The sequence below is a fragment of the Hypomesus transpacificus genome, unplaced genomic scaffold (genome assembly GCF_021917145.1).
Source record: "Hypomesus transpacificus isolate Combined female unplaced genomic scaffold, fHypTra1 scaffold_181, whole genome shotgun sequence".
NCBI classification, from domain to species: Eukaryota; Metazoa; Chordata; class Actinopteri; order Osmeriformes; family Osmeridae; genus Hypomesus; species Hypomesus transpacificus.
This window is the reverse complement of record NW_025813732.1, coordinates 158,379-183,332: the sequence shown is the minus strand read 5'-3', so window position 1 is coordinate 183,332 and position 24,954 is coordinate 158,379. Positions and strand designations below refer to the sequence as shown.

General features: G+C 51.3%; 1 protein-coding gene across 1 annotated transcript in view; it reads left to right on the top strand.

Moving 5' to 3' along the window:
- Nucleotides 1–24,718, top strand: part of kctd16b (potassium channel tetramerization domain containing 16b) — a 50,778-nt gene extending 26,060 nt beyond the window's left edge. The window contains exon 2 of the mRNA XM_047051824.1: nucleotides 24,225–24,718. Coding sequence (XP_046907780.1) covers nucleotides 24,225–24,718 — 494 coding nt within the window. The remainder of the gene's footprint in view (nucleotides 1–24,224) is intronic.
- The last annotated feature ends 236 nt before the right edge of the window (nucleotides 24,719–24,954 follow it).

Genomic DNA, 24,954 nt, shown 5'->3' with positions numbered 1-24,954 from the left:
GAATTATGCAGATGAAGGACGGGGCAATTAAGGTAATATGAAAAGTCATCTGTTCTCATTAGATTCTTGACAACGTCCTCCATCCGTGGACGCTGTTTCACTGACAGTGAATTGGCCGGCCGTGACACAGCTCTGGAACCGGAGGAAGAGGAACAAGAGAAACATTGAATATGGGAATATCTTCTTAGAGAACTTGCGAGGTCATTACTGATAACCCCAAGAAAGATGTTACTGTGATGACATGTTTGATATGCACTCCGTCATGTCTAGGAATGAGTACAAAAGGGAAGTGTTTAATTGCTCGAAAAACCCTTCCACATACACAATAGCGAGGCCCTGGAAGAAAGCACTTCAACTTTAGCATTCATGCCATCACTCTAAATTAATTAGAAACCGCTATCCTGCTAAAAAGAAATACGGAGGTATTGAAGGCAAGTAGTGGAGAGTATTTTCAACCAAATGCCACAGCGAGCGAAGACTTCACGGAATCCTTACTTGGACGGGAAGTTAGCTGTGTTGTTCCCACAAACCCTTCTCTAAATGTCATGTGTGGGTGCCTTCAAAAGAGGAGCCACTTTGCCTGGAAATGTTGGAGCGCCTCTCAGTCAAAGAGAGTTAAGGAGCAACACAGAACCTTCTAGAAGCACAGAGACGTGCGTTCGCGCTGCCCAAAGTTGCCCCCATCCCAGTATTTCAACATCAAGGTGTCCATCTTCATAATTGTGCGACGCAATCACACGGCTCCCTTACTAAAGATGCCAACTACCAGTTCAAGAAAATCATTTCCATCCCTGTCATAAAAAAAAACAAAAAACAACAGATCGGCTTCGCATGCAAGTGCACGTTTGGAGATGGACGTCGACAAGATTAACTTGGCGCTTCATGAGCGCACAACGTCCTCGTCTGCGCCGTTAGAAAAGGCTGAAACAACAAACAAACCACAGGACTTTTGTCTCACCAACAGTTTCACTAGCGAGCTCAGCACAACAGAACAGCCCAAGTCGGGGGCCAGAGTCAGCCGGCGCCCAGCGCTTTCAGACCGAGGTGTGCCGGGTGAGTACCCGCGGCGCTCCCGGAGGTGCCCAAGGCCGGGGCGACGGAACAACTCAGACGAGATGTGCTCCGACATCTCTGGTTTTGAATGACTTCACCTTGGTGATGAGGAGGGGTGGGGGGGGGGGGGAGTAGGAGGAGGAGGAGGAGGAGGAGGAGGAGGAGGAAGAGGAAGAAGAGGATGGATAGGAGAAGGATGTGTAGGACAGGAAGGCGGAAGATGAGAAGGCGATGGAAGGAAGCAAAATGAAGATTAAAGGAGGAGGAAGAGGGGGACCAAGCGGCACAGAAGGGGGGGGGAGGAGGTAGAAGGATGAAAGGTAAAGAGCAGGGAGTGCAGGGAGGGTGAGGAGATGGTCTGTGCGGTGGAGTGTGGGGTAAACAATGGGAGAGGATGTGAATGCTGGTGCCCCGAGGAGCAGTGGTGACTGGCAGGGAGAAATATTGTTCCGAGCATTCCTCAATGACAGCTCCGAGTTCTCCTAACGAGGCCTGCAACAGGGTTGAAGTGGGAGGGAGTTCCTTCGAGGGACGGTCGGCGTCGTCGATTGAGCGAAAGGGGCGACGACTGCCGCCGAGCCGGGGGAAGGCAGACATTTACCTCTCGAGTCCGAGCGTCGATTGAACGGTCGACGCCACATCGACGTTTGAATGTTTTCACGCCACCCCCCCCTCCCAAAATGGAGAAATTATTTCATTTCATTTTTTGGAACGTCTTTCCGTCGTCTTCCACCCCCACACACCATTAGGGAAGTTTGCATTCGCTCTTCAAACGACTCCTCCACATGTTTGAAGCCTATGGAGATGGGTGAAGTTTCCAAGCGAGTCTTCCAGACATCAAAGCACAGTCAGGTTTCAGAGAGATGTGTGTGTGGGGGGGGGGGTGGGGGGGGTGGGGGGGGGGGGAGAGGAAGAGGCACGTCAGCAAGACTTTATTTGGATCCCATATTCAACGAGGCCGCTGTGGAAATGCACAATTCCCGGACGCTCTTTGTAATGCTGCACTTTAGCACCCTCACACAAACACTCCCCCCCCCCCCCCCGCCATCGCCCCTGCCCCCCCCCTGCCACCGCCCACACGTACGAACACACACACACCCACCATTTCACTGAATGAACTCGGCAGCAAAGCAAAGTCACACATCAGCAGCCTTGGAGAGAGAGAGAGAGAGGGATGAATTGGGGAGAGAGAGAGACATGAATTGGGGAAAGAGAGAGAGATGAATTGGGGAGAGAGAGAGATGAATTGGGGAGAGAGAGAGAGATGAATTGGGGAGAGAGAGAGAGATGAATTGGGGAGAGAGAGAGAGATGAATTGTGGGGAGAGAGAGAGAGATGAATTGTGGGGAGAGAGAGAGAGAGAGATGAATTGGAGAGAGAGAGAGAGACAGACGGAAAGACAGAGAGATGAAGACATAGCGAGGGAGGTATGTGAAGAGGGCGAGGGCGAAGCGCGAGAAAGACGACCCGGCTGGGTTTTTCGAAGCCGTGACGATTTGACGCTTTGAGGAGTAGTGGCTTGAGGAGACAAACACCCTCTCCCCACCTCTCGCACGCACACCCAGAGGTCCTTCACCTGTCTGTCTCTCCTTTCCCTCCTTTTACTCCGGTTGGGTCCATTGCGCTGACAACCATCCCTGTTCTGAAATTACCCAGAATGCCGTGTGTTCGGCCCGGTTGAGAGCCGAGGCTCGACGCACTACATTGTGACAGTTCGACCGTGGATATAGTTGAAATGGGGCCAGTTCCGAGCCAGCAAACAGACCATGAAGCTGAACACCTGGGGGTTGTAGGCGCAGCCAAGCACAAAAGCCGACGTTACTAACGTCTTCTATGTTTCACGTGAGCTATCTGTTCCGTGTTATTTGTTCCGTGTTCACACGACAATAATAACATTCTCACTTTGTGAACGCTTGTTCTCAAACAGCTTCAACACTTTTGCATACATTCCATTTCAGACAGCGAGACCAAGTGTTGATTTAAAATGGCTGATAAAGAAACATATATTTTGGAGCCCGAAATAATTCATATGTTTGGACCAATTCAAACAGTTCACCTTTGGTGGTAGTGTATAGTTCTGCCTCAGAAATCGTTCTGCCTGAGAATGCAATAACTTTAAATGATGAATCAAAGGCAGGGAGCTGCACGATATCTATCATCCCCCAGACAGATAGACTGAAACAGTGGTGTGGTATATAGAGGAAGCAACAGACAGCAAAATGAGATGGGCCATCTTTGACTGTAGATACAACGCCCCAGCAAGCTCTGTGTGTGTCTCTGTGTGTGTGTGTGTGTTCATTTGTGTGTGTGTGTGTCTGATGATGATGAACCGGCTGGCCGTCACCTGGTGCCCTGCCACGGATGTCATCAGCTTGAGTTGACCCACAGGACCGATCTGTGAATATGCAAAACGTGAAGGGTAGTGGAATCTAGAATGGTATCATTGGGGGGTTGGTCAGGGCATTCAGGACGGTGTTGGAACATTCCGGGCGGTACCCGTGCCAGCCGGCCATCAGAGCGCTTGGGGGTGGGGGGGGGGGGGTGGTCGGGGGGGTGGGGGGGGGTGCTGGGCTGGGCTGGGGGCGATCAGTCGTTATTCTCCTTCCGCACGCTCAATATGAATGTGATTAGAAGACTCCAAATTGCTTCTGGGCAAAGCTTTTAGCTCCTCGTTCGTCCACTATCACCCCCCCCCCCCCCCCCCCCCCCCCCCCCCCCCTTGGGCCCCTCCCTCTCTCACTCGTCCGAGTGGTTGTCTCCCCCGTTCAGCCATTAGACCGTGAAAGGTCTGCTGGATGTGGATTACCTCCATCGCGAGGGACGCCGCTACTCCATTTTCACCATCACCGCCAATGTAATCATCACCATCATTTACGGATCCATTTGGACCGGCCTCGCATGCCGAGCGAAGGCGCAGCCCCTTTGCTAAATGCGTGCTGAGCAAGAATAAATGTTGCAGCGGGGGCGGTCGCACGACATGACGAGCAGCCTCTTAGGTGCTCGGCGGTGTGTGTGTGTGTCTCTCTCTCTCTGAGTGTCAGGGCCCGGAGAGGTCAGCGTTCTGTCTCATCGCATTACGGCGCGTGCGAGGACAACGTCGGCGGCGTCGGCGGCATCATTGCATTACCGCGTCAATCTCCGGGACATTATGCAGGCCGCTTCCAGTTTGACGGAAGCAGCCATCATGAAGGCGGTCTCTTTCTTTGAAAGGGTGGGGGGTGGGGGGGGGGTAGTGGGAGGGTTACACAGAAGGGGCAGATCATTACTTGGCCACCTCTTCTATGCTAATTCCTATTAAGGAGCCTTGAGGCTGATGCGGGTGCTCCAGCCAGCTGAGGGGGCTGAGAGAGGGGGGGGGGGGGGGAGTGGGGGGGGGGGGGAGGGAGTGGGGGAGTGGGGGAGTGGGGGGGGGGGCTCGTCTGCGGCAGCCTGGCTCCAGCGCCCTGGCGCTCTGCGGCCCCAGTGATGGATCTGCTCCGCATCGACCCCTGACCCCCGGGACGCTGCGCAGCGCCACCCCCCACCCACCACCCCCACCCCTCCCACTCGCTGATACGACCCGCACGCGATAAAGCACAAAGGCACATAAACATCCAGTGCGCGCACACAATAATACACACACATACAATAATACACACACTGGCACACGATAATACACACACACAATAATACACGCGCACAATAACACTAAAATACACACACGTACGCATAAACATCCAGTGCACACCCACAATAATACACAGACAATAATACACAGACAATAATACACACACGCCCACAAAATAATACACGCACACGCGCACACAAACATCCAGCACACGCGCACACACGCGCTCACGCGCAGCGCGCAAAGCAGAGCTCTGATTTATACATGCTGATATGACACGGCCTCTTCATAAGCCGTTATCAATCACTGTCAATAACGGTCGTTCTCGATCAGTTCCCTCTTCCACAGTCGGCAGACTGCGAGGACAGAGTCTGGCGGAGAATCGTCGTGATAATATGCCCGGGAGATCATCTCACAGCCCCGGTCAGCTCTCAGAGCCATGTGACCATGTCAATTAAGAGCAGAGCGCATGATGGACGCCCCCCTCCCCCCCCCCCCCCCCCCCCCGCAGTCAGCTCAGGGAACGTTCCGGAGAGGAGGAGCGAGGGGGGGCGAGGGCGGAGGGACATCCGCCGGCGCCCGTCAGAGTGAGATACGCTCCCCCAGCTTAGCCCCCCCCCCTCCCGCCCCCCCGGGTCTAGCACACCATGTAGCCGCGGTGCGGTTGGGCACGGTTGAAGCTAATGCCCGCCCACCCCCCCTCGCAGGCACGTTGGAGGCGGCGGGGGCGGGGTGGGGGGGTTCATGCGTGCAGCGGCGTGACAACTGCTCAGCCCCGGAGCTTCACCGCGGCGAGCCTGTCACTCGGTCGCCGCCCCAGTGACACAGGAACGAGGACTGTGGGGGGGGGGGGGGGGCAGCCTCTCTCTCTCTGGAGCCCGCCAACCGCCCACCACTGAACCCAAAACTCCACCCTCGCTTCTGGAAGGTGCCGTCGCCTTGAGTGAGATGTGTACGCACCGACCCCTCGTTGACAACGAGTCAGTCTTATACATCGTAAAAAAAAGCCCTCTTAACATTTACATTGTTGTCATTTAGTAGACACTCTTATCCAGAGCGACTTACAGTAAGTACAGCGACGTTCCCCCTGAGGCAAGTAGGGTGAAGTGCCTTGCCCAAGGACACAACGGCAGCCGGGGATCAAACCGGCAACCTTCTGATTACTAGCCCGATTCCCTAACCTGCTCAACCACCACCTGACTCTCCCTTAACGCTGTTAAGTCGTCTCCTTTTCCCTGTACAGGTGACGCCTCTGGGCCACCTTGAAGAGGCTTTTATTTACGGGCGCTTCAGGCTAGGACTCCCCCCCCCCCCGCATTCCTGTCGGGTCGCTGAGAAGCAACTTCATTATAAAGACACAGTTTCAATTAGATAAACAGTGATTTGTGGGCCTGTGGAGTTCCCCGCATGACTGAGTGGGCCTCCTGTTGTTGCAGCGCTCTCATCTAATTGCTTCAGCAGACAGGAGGAAACTAAGGGGGTCAAGTGCTGCCGAAAAGAATCCCCTGCACCCATTAACCCCCCTTCCCCACCCAGGGATGCGGGTGACGGGGAGCCCGACTGTGTCTGGGCTCGATTCTCTCACCCACTGGGCTGCAGACAGACTTCCGATGCCCCAGTGCTCCTCCAGGTGGACAATCACAGCTGCAGGCCATGGGCTCGTCCCAGCCCACGATCCCTGTACAGAGGCCTGGCCTGTGGGGGTGTCTGGGGGTGGTTGAGCTCTCGTCTTGGCGAGACACTGGAGAGGTAAGCAACAGACGGTCTCTGAGGGGCCGGATCACAGTATCAGGCAGCCTCCGTCTCATAGCCGGTCAATACCTTCATCCCGAGTGGCGCTTGTGTGGGTCTCGCTCTCCTCTCCCTCTCTATACACACACAGTACACACATACTTGGCACACACACACACACACACGGCCCGCTCTCCAGCGTTCGCTATCGTTGCCTGCTCTTCCTCCTCTCTCCGCTTCCTTCGCTCTCCCCCGTTCACCCCCGGAGAAAGAATACCGCCGTTACCGAGTTGACTCGTTTTTTTCCACAAAGCTATTTTAATGTTGGGGGGTGGGGGGGGGGGGCCAAGGGGAGGACTGTTCATTACATTTCCTAAATGTCGAGCCCATTGATCGTGGCCCGGGCCAGTCACTGATAGATGGCCCAGACATTCGCGAAGCCCACCAGGAGTCACCCAGCCTGAAGGGAGGAGGCGTTGTATGTAGTAGCAGTTTTATGGGATAATACTTTATGGCGCTATAGGCTGCCGCCGTGGCAAGATGGTTAGCAGGCACCGGCCTTTGGAGAGTACATTTGAATCGGGAAGCAATACTTACAACCCTTCTCGATGGGGGATGTGTTTATTACGGAGCGCCTGTCATTGGTGAGCGCGTGGATGCTTCGCTTGGGTTTACCCTTGTGACTCGCGATCGAGATCGCGGCAATGCTAATCCCGTTTTCCGCTGCTCCGTTACACCGACGGGAACGTTTTCTTGCAGTCTTTCCAGATGGTTCCTGTGGTGTATTTTCCCAAATAAGCACGCAGTAAACTGTCAGCTGTTTGCTTCAAACACACTCTTTATTCAAGTCAAACATCATACAGCCGGGAGTCAAGTGGCTGAGCGGTTGGGAACCGGGTTCGATTCCTGGCCGTGCCCAACGACGTTGTGTCGTTGGGCAAGGCACTTCACCCTACTTGCCTCGGGGGAATGTAACTGTACTTACTGTAAGTCGCTCTGGATAAGAGCATCTGCTAAATGAGTAAATGTAAGCTGAGAAGACTACGGCACAACAGAGTATCCAAAAGTGCGAACTCGATTTTAATACGTCACAGTTCCGTTCATGTTGGTTCCTCGCGGTTCAGGCTTGCTCGTCCGTGCTGCTGTGTGTTCGATGCGGACGACCGAGACCGGAGGCTGGAACATTAGGTCAGGAGGTTTCCTTGCTCACAATGAGCTAAAACCTCCACGACTTGCATTATTCAGCGCTGGTTTCACTGTACGCGTGTGCCCTACGGCGACAGAGAGGTCTATGAACACTCCGACATATCTAGTCTCCCCATTTTCCGTGCACCCGTGGGACGGTATCCCCACCGTCCGTCCTCGCAACCCAGGAACACCGATTTGGCGGTACGCGTGCTTGTCAGGGTAACCACGTCGTGCACACGTCAACATGTCAGGTCTTCGTTTGCTGCTGTGTGGGAAGCATTGTTCTGGTCCACTCAGACCAGCGAGGATGAAGACCTGGGGCTGTGGCTTCTCGCTTCTGCTCATGTGAACAAAACACTGTTTGCATTTCTAATGAGCGGCGCTCTGAAAGGCACTCTGTGGTAATTGCGGAGGCGGGGGGGGCAATGCACATAAACAAAAACACCACTGGCTGCACACCCCCCCCCCCCCCCCCCCCCCTAATTGTAGTTACGGTAATGTGGGGATGCCACCCCGCTGCATGGCCCCAGCTCAGAGAGAAGGAGGCAGGGCAGGGACGACCAGTAATCCGGCACTTTCCGGGCAGGTAATTCCCTTCAGAGTTAGGGTAGCACATCTCAATATATACGTTAGCTAAGCTCATTCTGAAGGCAAATATAGGCAATGGAAATATCATGGAAATATATGGTAATATCCTGGACATTCATAGTAAAATGCAATACCTCCAACTTGTATACAATGTACCATAATATATGGTAGCACATGCACATGTATCAGTTTAGCTTATTCTGATTGCATCCAATGAACACTTGTTCTAAGGTGGAACCACAGTAAACCTAGAGGCAAATGTGCCAGGCCACCCAGGGCCCCAGCATGTTCTGATCGACTGAGAATCCATTGCGACATGACAGTAAGTTAGAGGAGAGAGGTGTCATTTCCAGTCTATTTTCAGCCCCATGTATAATTTAGTATTGAGAGCTATTTCCAGGACATCTTGCAGATGCAGATGGAGAGAGATGGAGAGCAGAGAGGAGGAGCGAAAGAGAGACAAAGATGGAGGGTGGGGGAGATGTTGGGGGGGAGGGTGGGGAAGAGGCTAGGGTGGGGGAGGGAGGGAGGATGGGGGGGAGGGAGGATGGGTGGGGGGGGGGTTTGCATCTGAAGAGGTTGGTGATAAGGAGGTAATTCGACATTGCAAGCCCTTTCTGTTTTTGTGTGTTCTCCCTCCCTCCCTCTCTCTCTCTCTCTCTCTCTCTCTCTCTCTCTCTCTCTCTACCTCTCTGTCTCTCTCCCTCTCTCTCTCTCTCTCTCTCCCTCTCCTCTCTCTCTCTCTCTCTCTCCCTCTCCTCTCTCTCTCTCTCCTCTCTCTCTCTCTCTCTCTCTCTCTCTCTCTACCTCTCTCTCTCTACCTCTCTCTCTCTACCTCTCTCTCTCCCAGTCTGTTTTCCCATCTGTATCGGGGTGTGCAGACAGGCGCGGAGAGGCCAGTAAGCTCGTCGTCACCGTGTCCAAAGTGGGAGTAAATTCCCCTGGTCTGTGACAGCAATCAGATTGGGCCACCCTGCTTGGGTCACCAGCAGTCACCTTTCTGTATGACATCTCAACTAGCGCCTCGCAGCACAGCTGGCATAGGTGAAATGACGTCGAGGGCCAAAAATAACACTTCCCACCCGCCACAGATACATCCAGCCTTTTGAGCGAATAGCTAGCACTCGCCTCCAACTTGGACGACATTTGGGCCGGAGAACGTTTTTTTCCCTCTGCTTTAGTCGAAACTTCCGTTTCAGGGTGCGTGACCAACCGTAGCCCTCTGCCAGGAAGATATCTGAAATGCCAACCTCAGGGGAAGTGAACTTGTCTGTGTTTGTCCACACGGGGTGAGCTTTTGAGTCTCCTCACCATCCGCCAGGGCCCAAGAAGAATGGAGACAGGAAGTCAATAGTGGAGCTAATTGTCAGTTCTCGATGGGAAGATTCCAGAGAGTCCACATCCCCTTGGTCGTCCCGCCTCAGGTGACATGATTTATGGAGTTCCCCCTGAATAAGTAATCACCCTTCCGCAAACAGCTCTGCGCGTGCGAGAGATGGAGGGAGCAAGGACTGGGGTGTCGGGGTTGGGACGTGAGGGTAGAGGAGGGAGGGAGGAGCGAGAGATGGTTAAATGAATGGATGGGCTGAGGCGGAGGGAGGGAGGGATGTGGGGAGGAGAGGGAGGGTGGGGTAGGAAAAGAGAAGGGAGAGGGGAAACAACGTGGCAGGCGGGCGAGGATGGGGATGGATGGAGGGAGGGAGGCATCAGCCAAGACGGATGGGTGAGGCAGGGGAGATGGAGCGGAAGAGGCAGGGGAGATGGAGGCAGGAGGCAGGGGAGATGGAGGCAGGAGGGTTAGAGGGAGCTGCAGCGAGAGGCGACGCCTCATTACCTCCAACAGGTCAAAGGACTGATGGAGCCAGGTCTCTCTAGTGACTGAATGGGGCTGCTCCAGTGCCTGCTATCATAAATATGAAAGCGCTTCTTCATACACGCATGCATGCACACACACACACACAGACACACACACACACTTGAGCGCATGCACACACACACACACACACACACACACACACACACACACAGACTGTGTGTAGAATTAGGAACAATTCTAGGAAGTTCTCTGCAAGCTACTGGAAGTTCTGGACTAGAGGGAGATAAGCGGGGGGGGTGTTTAGGGGGGGGAGGGTGTATTTCCATTCTTTTGAGGTTTTTTCCCAAAACGCTAACTCACCACATAAAACATTTCTTTGTCTCTGTTCCCCATATTCTGTTTGTTCACACCCAGAATTTCACCACGGTAGCAAGACTGATCTGCGTCGGCCTACGTGCTCAGCACTCCAGGAGGTAGTCTTCATCCGTACGGCGTTTCACAGCGAACGATACTCGACAGGCCATTACGCTAGCTGGAACAGTGAGGAGACACGCGCCGCCAAGATTGCGTGGCTAGGCGCACACGCTAATAGCTCGCTGAAAACGTACCTGGTGCTCCCGGCTAGCTCGTCCGCTCCAAATTGGACGTGGTTAAGCTGGCTTTCATCGCCGGCAATCTGAGGGATTGGGCGAGTTGGAAAGTTCGCTAGGTCCCTTCACCCCCTGCGGCCATAAAATAAATAAAAAGAGGCTCATTTTGACATTGTCACTGTTCCCGCCTGGCCGTGAAACAGCACAATGTAGAGACAAGCTCCAATACAAATGCCCCAGAGGACCACCTTCTGCACAAAAGGCAGCCTAAATCAAGTGCACCTCATGTGTTCCGTGTCACTTATTACTTTTAGGAGCATCGGGAGGATGCTAGCCATTTTGGAAGACCCTCATTACTAAGATATAGATACAATCAGTTATCGACTGGATAGGTCTTCATGGTGCTATTCTAGCTGTTGCATTCAAACCAAATTGCGAATAGCTTCTTGGATAAGCAGGGCACACCAGTCAGGCATAAGTCGTTTGGTTGCCTGTTCAATGAAGCAGATCCCGGCTAATGTGACTCAACTCATGCTGTGCATATTCAAGAGCAGTCTTTAAAAAGAATACGTTATGTCATGTGTAGTGTCGAGCAGTGGTTTAGGGACGGTTTCAGCAATGCCCCATTAGCACATTAGCGTGTCATCTTAGAGGACTCTCAAGAGGAAGGGAATTATTTGTGTTTTTTTTTTTTTCTTCAGCCAGCTGTGGTCTTTTGGTCAATTAAGGCGAGTTAATTCAGCACCCAACAGGATTACTGACCTAGGTCTGACACGTAACTGTCATTATTGAATATGACTAGCTAGGTACGTGAAGGAAACTGAGATAAATGGGCAAACACACAGAAACACATTCCCATCTTTCCAGACCACCCACACAGCCTGACCTAATACGACACCACCACCAAACTGAACAACGCAGGAAGAGGCACCTTTCATCTCCTCCAGAAGAACAAATAGATTCACTTTTTTTTTTTCTTCTGCCTTTTCTACTTTATAGACACGCAAAGCATTCTGGGAAGGCTTCTGTGATTTTTTTGAGGGCTCCCTTTGTCTCACCCACGTTCCTTCTACTCTGTCTCTTACACACGCATACACACACACACAAATACACACACACACACACACAAATACACACACATACACACGCACACTCACACGCTGGTGCTAGAATCATAGCGGTGAGAGCTGCTGTATTATTTTCCACTTCTCTTGCTCATCTCTATTCAATATTCTGGTCGGGGAAGATATTCATTTTACAGAACCAGGTCACCGCCAAAATCAGGTCACAGGAATGGAGAAAACAAAGCAAAATACAACAACAGTCGCAAAAAAAAGTACAAAAACAAACAAGTGAAACGGAAAGCTACATGGGTAGAATATACCCATTTGTGGTTGGGGAAGGTAAGGGCGGCAAATGGGAGGCTGCTGTGTTTGTATTCCATACTTTGTCACATATTGCGACGTACTGTATTGCTTCACTGCTGAACTGGTAATCTGCTATTTATTGCGACGCTCTGTCCTTGTACTGTCCTTCCTACCAAGCTGCGGTGTTTGATCTAAGGGACTGATTATAGGAATCAGTGTGTGTGTGTGTGTGTGTGATAGTGGGAGGGGGCAGTGTGTGTGGGTGTGTGTGTGTGAGGGCCAGTGTGGTTGTGTATGCGTTCAGGATAGATCACACAAAAGAGGGAGAAATGATTGCAGGGAAAGGAGCTAAGGACGGTTACAGACCAGGAGAGGCGAAGGACAGGCTGCAGACTGAATCTGAGTGAGAGATAGACAGAGAGAAAGAGAAAGCGAGAGAGGGGGAGAGAGAGAAGATTAGGAGGCAATATCAGCCTGTCCATCAACGTCACAGTGCCTGGGTCCAGTAAGCCGTCTCATATATCCGTCTGGGAGGACGGACGGACAGACAGACAGACCGCTGCTGCCTGCCTGCCTGTCTGTCTGTCTGGGCCTTTGATTTCACCCCTCATCCCACCACATCCTGTCTCTCTCCTCAATCTAACTCCAGAGTATTTTGATGATCACGCTGTGAATCATTTAGAGGTGCTAAATTTAACTCAGTCTGGGCTGATCCTAGTGTGATTAACAAGGTCATGTATCTAGCCAGGTATAAGCCCCTTAGTCAGACATTTGTAATACCAAATAATTGGCTCTCTGCCCACTATGCTAATGAATCTAGTGTTGAGGAGTTTGGGGGAGAGAGAAACTTAGGCCGAGACTACCTGAGGGGGCCTTGAAGGCTCTTCCACAGACTCGCTTTAATTGGTGGATTAGAATAAATGCTTTTAGGAATATTCCGAGTTCAATAGAGCACAGCAGACCACCAAGCTAGACCAGAACACAAAACAGAGAGACCACCAAGCTAGACCAGAACACAAAACAGCAGAGAGACAATCAGACTTAGAGAGACCGTCAGACTAGATCCGGGAACTGAGGAGAGAGATCACCATGTTACTGTAAACCGGGATCCGGGACAGATCTGGACCACTTTAAGACCAGTAAGATTATGGGGAGTCAAAACATTTTGGGGGATGGATCTAAATTTGATGGATCTCAAGTCAACCATTAGACCAAGAAAGCATCTTCATATATTTGCATGTCATGCATAAGATTGTGATTCTACGTCAAGAACATGGAACCAATACTAGTAGCTCATCTCACTGCCAGTATAAGTTTTTTTAAATGGTGTTTTTGCAAAACGCGTGTGACACTTCAGAGACGGAGGGTTTAGTGGTGTCAGTGCAATTTTGTGAAAGTGACTGGCTATCTGATACAAGGTAAATAAGGGGTGGAGTGGGGGGGGGGAAGTATCATTTCCATTTTCTGAGACAACCTCTTGTCCTTCAATTTATTTTAATGTCAATGCTGACATTCTGTGTATCGTCTTGTTCTGGGGTGTTTGATGGGAAAAAATCGAAATGGCACCTTGCATAATGACAACAGTCAGTTTGAGATGAAAATGAAGGATTTACACACATCCACAGTTCTTTTCTGTGGGTGGCTGGTTGAAGATGATGATGATGAGGATGGCAATGAGGAAATAGTATGATTAATCCTCAATCCCACCGACTTTTTTTCACAAGCGATTCTTTCACATTTCACTCCGAAATAGGACCTCGAAATAGAGTTAGAGATGTCTGCAGTCAGTAAATTATTAAAGTCAGCATTTTTCATTTGACTAAATGTGCTCTTCTGGCTCCTCATCAGAATAAGTTTCTCTGGAAGACCTATCTATCTACCTATCCGCAACTTTCTCGAAAGATATGCCATCAAAGTCCCCCCAAAAAAGAATCAAAACACAGCAGAACATTCAGTCCCAAGTCGTGATGAATCATTTGGGGACGGCGAGGGGATTGCGCACATAAAGGACAATTGGCTCAAGCAGCAGTGGCATCGATTTACCTTTCTGCTCACGACTGAAAGAGACGTGGCAGAGAAGTTGACAAATCCATGTCCCTCAGCCAGTCGGGGGGGAAACCATAACACGCTAACCATGACAAATGGACCGCGGCCCTCTTTACGTTGGGCTAACTAAGGAGGGTGGACTGGAGGTGCTCTTCCACGGCAGTCGAAACCAAAGGCATGACACGTCATTTAGCATCGTGCCTCCATCCATCCTCTTCGCAATCACTTAGGTCGAGGCAGGGACACTATTAGGAGGGGAAGTTTAGCTGGAGGGAAGTCCGTCTGTCTGCGATATTGATATGGATGTTTCCTAAAAAAAAAAATCGACACCAGAATTTGGATGGGGGAGGTACGTTTTGGCTCTGGTCCAAAACAGTTAGCGATGAAAAAGAAGGGAGGAAACGAGAAAAATGGGGGTGAAGAGGAGATAAGGGGATCGGGGGGGGGGGGGCCGGAGGGGGGGGGGGGGGGGATTGGCTGAGGGCCAGAACAGAGACCAGGAGCGTTAGCATCCGGTAGCCTTCGTGAGACGGGAGAGAGGTTTTTTTTTCCGCGGGGCTGTCACGCAGCGCCGCGCTCCGAGTGTCTGTCGAGGGTAGCGGCAGCTGTTCTCAGCCGTCCGTCTCGGCGGTGCTCGCCTCTTTCACACCCGTCTACCTTTATAGCTCGTCGGCATCTGCCTCGTCCCGCACTCGCAGACTTGACGAGTCTTCCAGGGATGATATTCTTTCGCAAATGGAAAGGCATAAAACAAACCAGGCGAGAGCCCCCAACCCCCCCCAGCCACGCACCAGTAAACCCAACAGCGTTGGCCGTACAAACAGAAACCAGTTATCCTGGGGTTTTTTTGTGTTTTTTTTTTATTAAGCCCAGAGAGACCCTTGAAGGCGCACAGAGAAGCGGAACTCTCCAGATGGAGGCGGGGTTACGACGGGGTTGACCGTTTGCCTTCAAACCCCCACCTCCCCAGCTAATGACAAACCACCCATTTGGGTCGATCTTCGAATTGGTCTTGCACCTGCCACACGTCTATGTCCCCCCCCCCCCCCCCATCCGCTGAACGTGTTACTTTCCCTTTGCGGTAGAATGAGCGAGGTGCTCCTGAGAGAGAGGGTATTGTCCACAGAAGACCTACAGGACTCAGAAGACACTTAGATCGATAGGGGCAGGCGGTGGGCGTGCATGTACAATAGAGGCCTACTTTGTTGGAAATCGTTGGAAGCACACTGAATATTATTGATTGTCGGTGGTCGTGTTGTGTCAGGGTGTGAGGTCTCTTAACCCCCCACAGTTGCCGCACGATGTTGTTTTCCGTCATCGTGACTGGAACATTCCTAATCTCACAAAGGCGCATGCTGTCCTGTAGAAGATGTGGAGACACGTTCCATTTGGGTACAGGAAGTTCCTAGCCTGGCTGCCAGCCCAACTTAGCCCCGCCCACAACACATTTTTGGGGGTCGGGAAGTTGGGTCTGGAGAACCTCGGTTGGGAAAAAACTACGTCCGAACAGGAGCTGTTCGGACCAATCAAATTGTCAGGGCGGGCTTTATACGATGATGGACAGATGATCACCAATAACGTAATCAACCACATCACCAAAGAGTGCTTGGGTTGAATTCGTTTTCAACAAACAACATATTACGTTGCTCTGATTGGTTGTAGGTCTATCCAAGTGAGCGAAGAGGCATAAGTTCGGTTGAAACACGCCCCATACTCACAGCCCAACGGAGGTTTCTCAGACTCATATTCTGACCAGAAAATTATGAGCATGACAACGTCAGGCTAGGAAGTTCTATTCCCAGAGGCACAATGTGAATGGAGACGGAATGCCTTATGGTATACTGTGAGACACACACATGCACACTCACACACAAGCCAGCATTCATGTATGCACACACACATGCACGGACACACACACAAACACAAACTCCCAAACAGACACACAATTACGTCAGATGTGTTGAAAAACCAGGGAACTTAATGATATTCAGTTTTTAAGAAACTCCGGAGACGAGTGTTTGTGTTATAATTACCAAAGTTGTCATACATAATGATCCAACTTTCTCTTTTTTTCTTTCTTTCTCTCTTTCACACACACACACACACACAAACGCACACACACACACACACACACTCACTCATTCACACATACACTTCCCCTAGATACACACATTAATTGACTCAGTTTCCAACTCGTCGAACAGGCGCAGAAGGAACTTGTATCAAATTTAATAGTGTTAATACTGCCAAGGGGGGAGGGGGGAACTGAAAAAAACAGCCCAGTGCTAAATATTGAGAATTCAATTAACCACATTGGCTTTGGAGGCACAGTCCATCTGAACACAATTGCACGGACATTGCCAAGCTCCTTCTGCCTCCCTTGGTCTTAAGTTGAGGCATTCATATTCACACACCCTTTAAGTCACAGCTGTAAGCTTACAAACACGTTTTTATTCTAAGATGAATTACCATACTGTCTTCTCTAATATGTGCGTGTGTGTGTGTGTGTCTATGCGAGCATGTGTGTGTCCTACGTTCTCCGAGCCGTTTGCCTTCCATCTACCCAGCATGCATTGTTCATAATGAGGCCCCTGGGAGCCGGTACATTGATTCCCAGACTGTTCCCAGCGCCGTCTGACTCTCAAGCCCTGCGTTTTGGCGAGCGCGCCAGGATGAGAACAGAGAAGGCCTAGCGTCATCGTTCTGTGAAGTTCGCAAATGTATTCCTTTTCTTTATCCATCCTCGGGTCCGGAGGGGTTCAGCCGGCGCGCGCGTGCCATCATTTGTGACTCACTCGCGAGAACGCGGTCATGTGACTGAACGCTGGACTAGTCCCTGCATGGCCTGATGTGACGGCTGATTTGTGTGTTTTCAAGCAGCTGTTGAGAAGCTGTTTTTTTGCGGAGGTAGCAACGTCTGGCACAGAGACGTCCATCCCACATTGCAATCCTGAGGGACTAAACTTCACGCTTTAAGTTTACTTCATTGAATGTTCAGCATGTGGTACATTTTAAGTTTCTACAATATGTTCGACATTTTGTAGGAAATATGAAAATTGTATTAAGCTCTCATTTCATTAATTTAAAGTGTATTGTAGTATAGTCTTTTCCCACTGTTTTAACCATCAATAAGTTATTTTTTGTGATGGAGGACAAATAACCTGCTGACGGAAAATAAACTTGTGAACTAGAAACTAAAGTTATCGTTCAACAATTCTCTACCCCATTTAAGTTTGCTCTTTTTTGCTAATTTACAGGGTAAAGTAGAGGAGGGAGGAGAACGTTTATTTAAAGCCCTGTTTGAAGAAGCACTGACAGTAGCCGGAACCACAAGGCTTCAAGAGCATTAGGCCAACTGCTGTCTGTACAGCCACAGAGATAGTCAAAAACAGTGATATAGAATGGTTTAAAGTAGCCAACCCAATTGGCCAGCCAGTCCATCCTAGCTCCGGCTAAGTCAGGTTATCCCAGCCTAGCCCAGCCCAGAATAGCCCGGTCTAAAATATGACTGATTGACAGACAAACTGACCTACTGAGATCTGATTAATGCAGCTGGACACACATCTGCGCGGAAAACATCTGCACACATCTTTTTTTTTTTTATCCTCCGATAAGCATCTTTTAAGACATGGAACTGCAGAGGGGACAGATAAAAGGAGACAGGGAGGAGGGGGGAGACACGTTTGAAAAGAGGGGAACAGGTAAATAGAGGGGAAAAGAGTGAAGGAGCAAGGAACAGATTGTAAGATAGATAAAGAGATTAGGGAGAGATGACCAGAAAGTGGGAGAGAGAGAGAAGGAGAGATAAGAGGAGGATTTAAGTCCGATACAGCCTATTGATCTGACACCTTTCAATCCCGCTGCCTTTAGAAAAGGAGCGTATCTCTGAGAGCCCGACGGCTTGCGAGGCTTTTTCTTCTTCTTCTTCTTCTTCCTCTCCAGGAAGCGTAAACGGCCAAGTCAATTGTTTTCATTAAAAAAAGGAAGGTGGAGGACGTGGCGGTGAGGAAGTGAGGGACGGAGATACAACTGTGTGTCCTGGAGCCAGTGCCAGAGGCATCCATTATCGCCGGGTCCCCATCTGTCACTGGCTGAGGGGGGGGGGGGGGGGGGGGGGTTCCTGTTGTTACGGCGACGAGTTGACACTCTGAATGCAGCATCAACACTTTGCTACTGCGCTGAAGCCCATGAAGCAGCCTGAAGAGACTGACCGCTGTGAGGGAAAGGATCCGGAGGGACAGGACACTGGAGACCGAGGGAGGCGAGGCAGGACACACGGAGGCAGAGGAGACAGGACACTGGAGACCGAGGGAGGCGAGGCAGGACACACGGAGGCAGAGGAGACAGGACACTGGAGACCGAGGGGGATGAGGCAGGACAGGTGACGGAGAGGGGAGAGAGGAGGCTGGAAGTAGAGAAGACAGAGGCAAAAATGAGACTGAGCGAGTGGCGAGGTGGGAAATTTTTTTAGGAAAGAGAACAAATCAGAGAGACACAAGAAGAGAATGAGTGAAAAGTAGAGCAGTGCAAGAGGGAGAGGATGAAAGGATGAATCAGAGAGAGGGAAGGTAAAAATAAATAAAACATGGTTGACACAAAGCCAAAGAAAGAGTGGTAGAGAGAGAGAGAGAGAGAGAGAGAGAGAGAGAGAGAGAGAGAGAGAGAGAGAGAGAGGGAGCTGGAAGGGGTTCGGCCTCAGTTGATTACGACCATTCTATTGTTTGCAGATTAGCGCACGGCATTTGTGGAGAGATCATCAGTTCATAATTCAGCCCTGGACTGTGTGTGGTTGCATGTGTTTGCATAGGAATCGAGCACGCAACAGCTTTGGCAGTGTTCTTTTCACAGTAGCAATCATCACAAGTCAACAGTGTTGATGGAAAAGATGAGTACTGATTCAATTTGGGAATGGATGGAGGGGGGGGGGGGGTCATTTAAATATTGGAGTCTTGACTCGAACTCTGCTCTACACCTGAGAGGGGAGGAAGACAATCCCACGGGACACAGGAACTAATAGGATTCAAGCGATTCTCCGTGGATTCAGGTAATGCTTCGGCACAAAGATGAGATAATCCCTCCGGTGGACGGCGGAACCGAGCGAGAGGCTTGCCGCTCACGGACTCTGGAGGGGGGGGGCCCGTCTGCGCCTCCCTGGCTGCCCACGGAGCCGTCTCAAGCCGGGAGTCAGGTGGCTGAGCGGTGAGGAAATCGGGCTAGTAATCTGGAGGTTGCCAGATCGATTCCCGGCCGTGCCAAATGACGTAGTGTCCTTAGGCAAGGCACTTCACCCTACTTGCCTCGGGGGTAATGTCCCTGTACTTACTGTAAGTCGTTATGGATAAGAGCGTCTGCTAAATGACTAAGTAAATGTAAGCTAGCTCGTCATTTCTACGTCACTGACGCAGCGAGGAAGAAAGCGATCAGTGAGTTGAACAGCAGCTGCTGGAAGCTAGCGGCCCTGCCAGGACTGTTCGCATTGTAAGCCAGGGCGAGGCTAGAGTCTAGTATTGTGCCAGAGTCTAGTATTGTGCCATGTGCTAGTGTTTAGCCCTGGCCTGGGTGTTGCGTCTATTGTATGTCAGGGCCTGGGACAGTCTCTAGTGTCTGCCATTGCCACGGCACGCCATTGGAATAGTGTCTACAGTCAGGGCTATCTTGACAAGCGGACGGTTACACTAGAAGAGGATAAAAGACAGTAGAGTCTGGATCAAATAGAGCCTAAAGTAGTCTAAGGGAGGTTTCAGACCATTTCAACTGGAGGGGAGGGCACGATGGGGCCAGTTACATAAAACATGATTGTTGTCCTATAGTTTTCTTCACTGCATTGCAGGCATTAACAGGCAAAAGACCAAGTTTATAATCATTCAGGCTCTACATTTAGTTGGGCCACAAGGGGGTACAAATCTTGTTGTCACAGGGGCACCGGCTGATGAACTGGTCCCCGGATGATTGCATCAGTATAACTAGATCAAGTGCAGAGCTGCCGGGGTAGTTCTTGGGCAGGGCGTGTAGGTCGGACAGGGGAAAAGCATGGGTGAGCACAGCCCTAGAAATGCCTCATCCCTGGCTACTGAGATCCAGGCAGAGCCCGCTTCTGAACGGATGCTGTTGAGAAGAAGACCAGCAGCTGCGATACATCCACACCACTAATTGGACCAGTTTACCCCAGACCGGTCACTCGAAATGAGTTTACAGCTCAATATGTAAACTCGAAAAGAACAATTCTCTCTCTCTCTTTCCCTCCCTCCCTCTCTCCCTCCCTCCCTCCCTCCCTCCCTCCCTCCCTCCCTCCCTCCCTCCCTCCCTCCCTCCCTCCCTCCCTCCCTCCCTCCCTCCCTCTCTCTCTCTCGCTCCCTAGCATTTGGAAATAGATGTGTCTCATTAAGCTTAAGTCTCGATGACAGGCAGCGCAGTGGGGGGGGGGGGGGGGACAGAGCCCCCTGAACAGGGTTCTGGTTTCCAGATGTCCGCCACACGGGACGTGAGTGACTGGGCTGCGGCATGTTTGGAAACGATCGCACGCCGGTGCACCCGTACGTAAGCAGACAGTTTCACACACACACACACACATACACACATTCAGACACACAATGTCCAGACACACACACAAACACCAAGAATGGCTGACGTCAGAGAGCTTGTTTTTCCAAGAAGCACGTGCAGATTTCGACATGATTTTAACTATTTCTCCCCTGTAATGATCTGGAGGCTGTGCAACCCATGAATACAGAATGTATCCCTCTCCACTTTAGTAAAGCCAAATATGCTAATGAACTTTGCACCCCCACTTTGCGCTGAAAATACACCATTGAATATTAATTTGACAGCACATTTTGACTTGAACAGCCCTTTGAGGTTGGAGATGTAATACTCACGGTTATTCGCCTTCTGTTTAACAGCAGGAGAGCAAACTGAAAATATACAGGGAAAAGTGCAGTCAACGACAGGCTTCGAGAATGACATTTCGAGTTTGGTTGAAGCCATTACAAACAAATCAGCTTCCTCCCCAAATGAGGAGCACTCCTTTAGCCTATTAAGACTCGGTGTATCGGGCGACGTGACAAAATGAAAGCCAAAATGACAGCAAAGGGGGCGGCCATATTTGTTTTTTGTTTTTTTTGTTTGTTTTTTCACACACCTCGTTTGTCTTTCTCCCCTCGAGCGCCCGGCTACACCCGCCACTCCCTCTTCGCCACGGGAATCAATCTAGGAGCCGCCGTCTGCTCACCTCCACCGACGCTCTGACATGTGGACATGGCCGGCGGGTGGGGGGAAAGATGGATCGAGGGGCGAGGGAGATGGATGGGCTGGTGGGTGAAGGAGCAGGGCAAGGTGGAGTAGGGGATTGATCAGACTGTTTGGTGGCAGGCAGAAGGCTGTCTCCAAGTGTGTGTGTGTGTGTGCGTGTGGCAGAGGATGTCTGAGAGGGTTTAAAGTCTCTTTTGAAACTTCTTCTCACTGAGATCGATACATTAGCACTCAGAGAGACTAGCAGAAGTGTGCCTGTGTGGACAAAGTCCCCTTGAAACTTCACAGCTTGATAGACAAGCGTAACGCAAGACACTGCATGAAATGACTCCTCTACATACACAACACACATACACCGCAGACCATAGAACCCTGTGGTGTGTGTCCGTGTTGCAGCGAGGCTGCTAACTGACGCTGGCTGCATAGAGTCACTTTTAGAGGATTATAGGATTGAAGACAGTCATACTCGCACTCTCTCGCTCGCTCTCTCTCTCTTTCTTACACACACATATACACACCCTCACACACACACCCACACACAGAGGCCTTGGTCAGGCCCGGAGAGACCGGAATCAATATGCATACCAGACATAAGCCTTGGTATTAAGACATTACATATTTACCCTGTCAAATGTGGCTCCAGTCTCAGATGGGCTAACTATATCCCTGTATGTTCACAAAGGATTGGACCAAAGTCCGTTTCCCGGAGTAGATTACTTGCGCATGGAACATTCACAGCGTTTTAATGTGCTTGGTGACTGTTGCAAGTGGGAACACACTGGATTGAATGTATTTGCTGTGTGTGTGTGTGTGTGTGTGTGTGTGTGTGTGTGTGTGTGTGTGTGTGTGTGTGTGTGTGTGTGTGTGTGTGTGTGGTGCGATATGACAGCTATTTTGTGCCATCGACATGTATTGTATTGTACTGTACTGATCTCTATCTGAGCAACGGGCTGACATCCAGGTGGTGACACGTGCTACGCACACACACTACCTGTCGGTTCATGGCTTTGGTTTAAATGAACGCAGGTTGGCATATGTATTCAGGAAAGGACTCTAGCATGTCTTTATCGTTCAAATTCACCACTTCCAGTTGCGTGCACGCGATCGTTATACGATCAAGACTGCCAGTTATTCATTAGCCACGTTCGGGAGGGGAAAGTCAGAGGAAGAGGTGTGCGTGGCGTGTCCTTTGAGGCGAGCGTCCCAGTCCTGAGTGTCCATCAACAGAGGGAGTCAAGTGGCTGAGCGGGTAGAGCATCGGGCTAGAAATCTGAAGGTTGCCAGTTCGATTCCCGGCCGGGCACGTGACGTTATGTCCTTGGTCAAGGCACTTCACCCTACTTGCCTCGGGGAGAATGTCCCTGTAATTACTGTAAGTCGCTCTGGATAAGAGCGCCTGCTAAAAAATGACTAAATGTAAATGTGGACCGACAAGCCAAAGACGAACGAGGCTAAGGCCGTTTGGCACGCGCTCGTCAAAAGCGCTGCCCTCATTATGTCGGCACAGCTCCTTCTGTCTATCCCGTTCGTTTTGTTCAGACCATTTAGGAAATTGGCCACTTGGCACATTTAGCAAGTCGTCGTCGAAAGTCACGTCCCCATTTTTCACGGCGCCAATTATGAGGATGCGGCTCATCGATCAAAGGTTCCCCCCGTTTCACGCTGAGTGACACAAATGAATTCCGGGAGCCTTGCCCGACACATAAACAAAGGCGATGGTTCCTGTCAGGATGGAAGGAGGAAGGAGGGGAAGTCGTACTCGGGGTATCTTCCGTCATCTTATTAGGGAGCCGCCGTGTGGCTATGAGGGACTCTCGGCTTCTGTCGAGAGTTCTTGACGGCCTGCGGACATTCACCGTTGGGGCACCGTTCTTTTCACTGTCCATTTATAGTTAAGTCGAGCTGAAATGAATCGCGGGCCTCGCTGAATTCCCTACCGAACCTAATGAATTGTGAAAGATTCTGATTTCGATTTGATTCACCCTCTGTACAGGGTGTGCGGTGGACCAACTGCTGCAGAGGAGAGCAGGAATGAGGTCGTAGAACAATCTGAGACCTCTTCCGCAGTACATAACGTCTAGATAAACACCACCGCTGTCACGTTGACAAGACAGGTCTTTGTTAGTGCTCCACTCCGATAGGAAATGCCAAACTGTGCATGAAAAGGGTGAACCTGAACATTGAACTTGCAGCAGGCATGTCTAGAAGGTTAGCCCTGGGAAATAGACATTGGGAAATGTAGTCCTCCATAAGCAAACACACTGGATAAATGTAGTCCTCCTATCCAAACAGGAGAAGAATACGGCAGCATTAGATGTTCTATCCATTGTGAAAGAGTTTGCCATGAAACGTAAATACGTTGCATTTCGGTCACACAAGATGATGTACTGCGTTGGCTTTGAGTTGTCTTCCTATTACGCTACAGCCGAGAAGGCCTGAACAGTTCTGTACCATGCTATCCGATATAAAAAGTGTTTGTGTGACGACTTGTGACATAACACGCTACTTTTGGAGAATTACACGACTTGAGGCTGTCAAACACACACACACACACACACACACAGACTGTGCACACACCGTTGCAGAGGCTTGCATGCAAACAATGGGTAAATGTCAAAGTAAGTTTACAGAGGGGCGTCTGTGCTGGTGGGATGCTTGTCCGGCTGCAGCACGTTCAAACACAGGGCTTAGTCCCAGACTCTCACATCAGAGGACTCCTTCTTAAGGCGAGTCGCCACTCTCACAGCACAGGGAAACTTAACCCGCGTCACGTCGTCCAAAACCATCCCCGCAAACTTCAGACAAACTCCCCGTCTCGACGTCCACATGCAGAAATAAATTGCCGTCGCTGTTAGCGGGGGTTGTTGTTTTCTTTCTCCTGTTCATACCGACGGTTCCGTTCCCTTTAACAGACAGGGACGTACTAACGAGGTATCTTCTGTGTTCTAACGAGGCTCTGCTTTCTGTGTCCCCCCCCCCCCCCCCCCCAGGCGGCCCTTCTCGCTGGTCGTCGCCTCCGTGCGACTGTTGCTGCAAGCACCACAAGGGCGGCGAGGGCGAGGGCGAGAGCGGCACCTCCTTCAACGAGCTCTCCACCTCCAGCTCCGAGAGCCAGTCCGAGGCCGGCTCCCCGCAGGGCACGGTCATCTGCGGCCCCGTGAGCCGCCAGGCCCTCCCTCAGCCTCGCCCCCACGCCCACCCCCACGCCCACGTGCAGATGCTGGACCGGCCCCCGAAGAAGGGCCCCGTGGCCGCCCTGCAGCAGTCGGAGCAGAGGCGGAAGAGCGACCTGCTGCGCACGCTGACGGCGAGCTCGCGCGACACAAGCACCTGCAAGAAGCGCCCGGCCAAGGAGAAGCTCACGACCGAGGAGGAGCTGGAGAAGTGCATCCGGGACTTCCGCAAGATCAAGATCCCCGACAGCTTCCCCGAGAGGAAGTACATGTGGCAGGCCGACCTGCTCCGGAAGCATTTCCCCGACTGAGCGCGTAGTGGGGAGGGGTGGGGGGGGGGGGGGGAGTTTGGAAGAAGCTGAAACCCCTTAGTGGCCGGGGGAGGGGAGGGGGGGGGGGGGGGAGGGGAGGGGAGGGGGGGTGGGGGTCTGGCTCGAGCTGAAAACCTAACCAATGACCAATCGCCTGAGACCATGTTCAGGGGCAGCTTGGCCTTCATTGCTGGATCCGGGAATGGGGATCGGCGGAGGAGATTACAAGCAAGCAG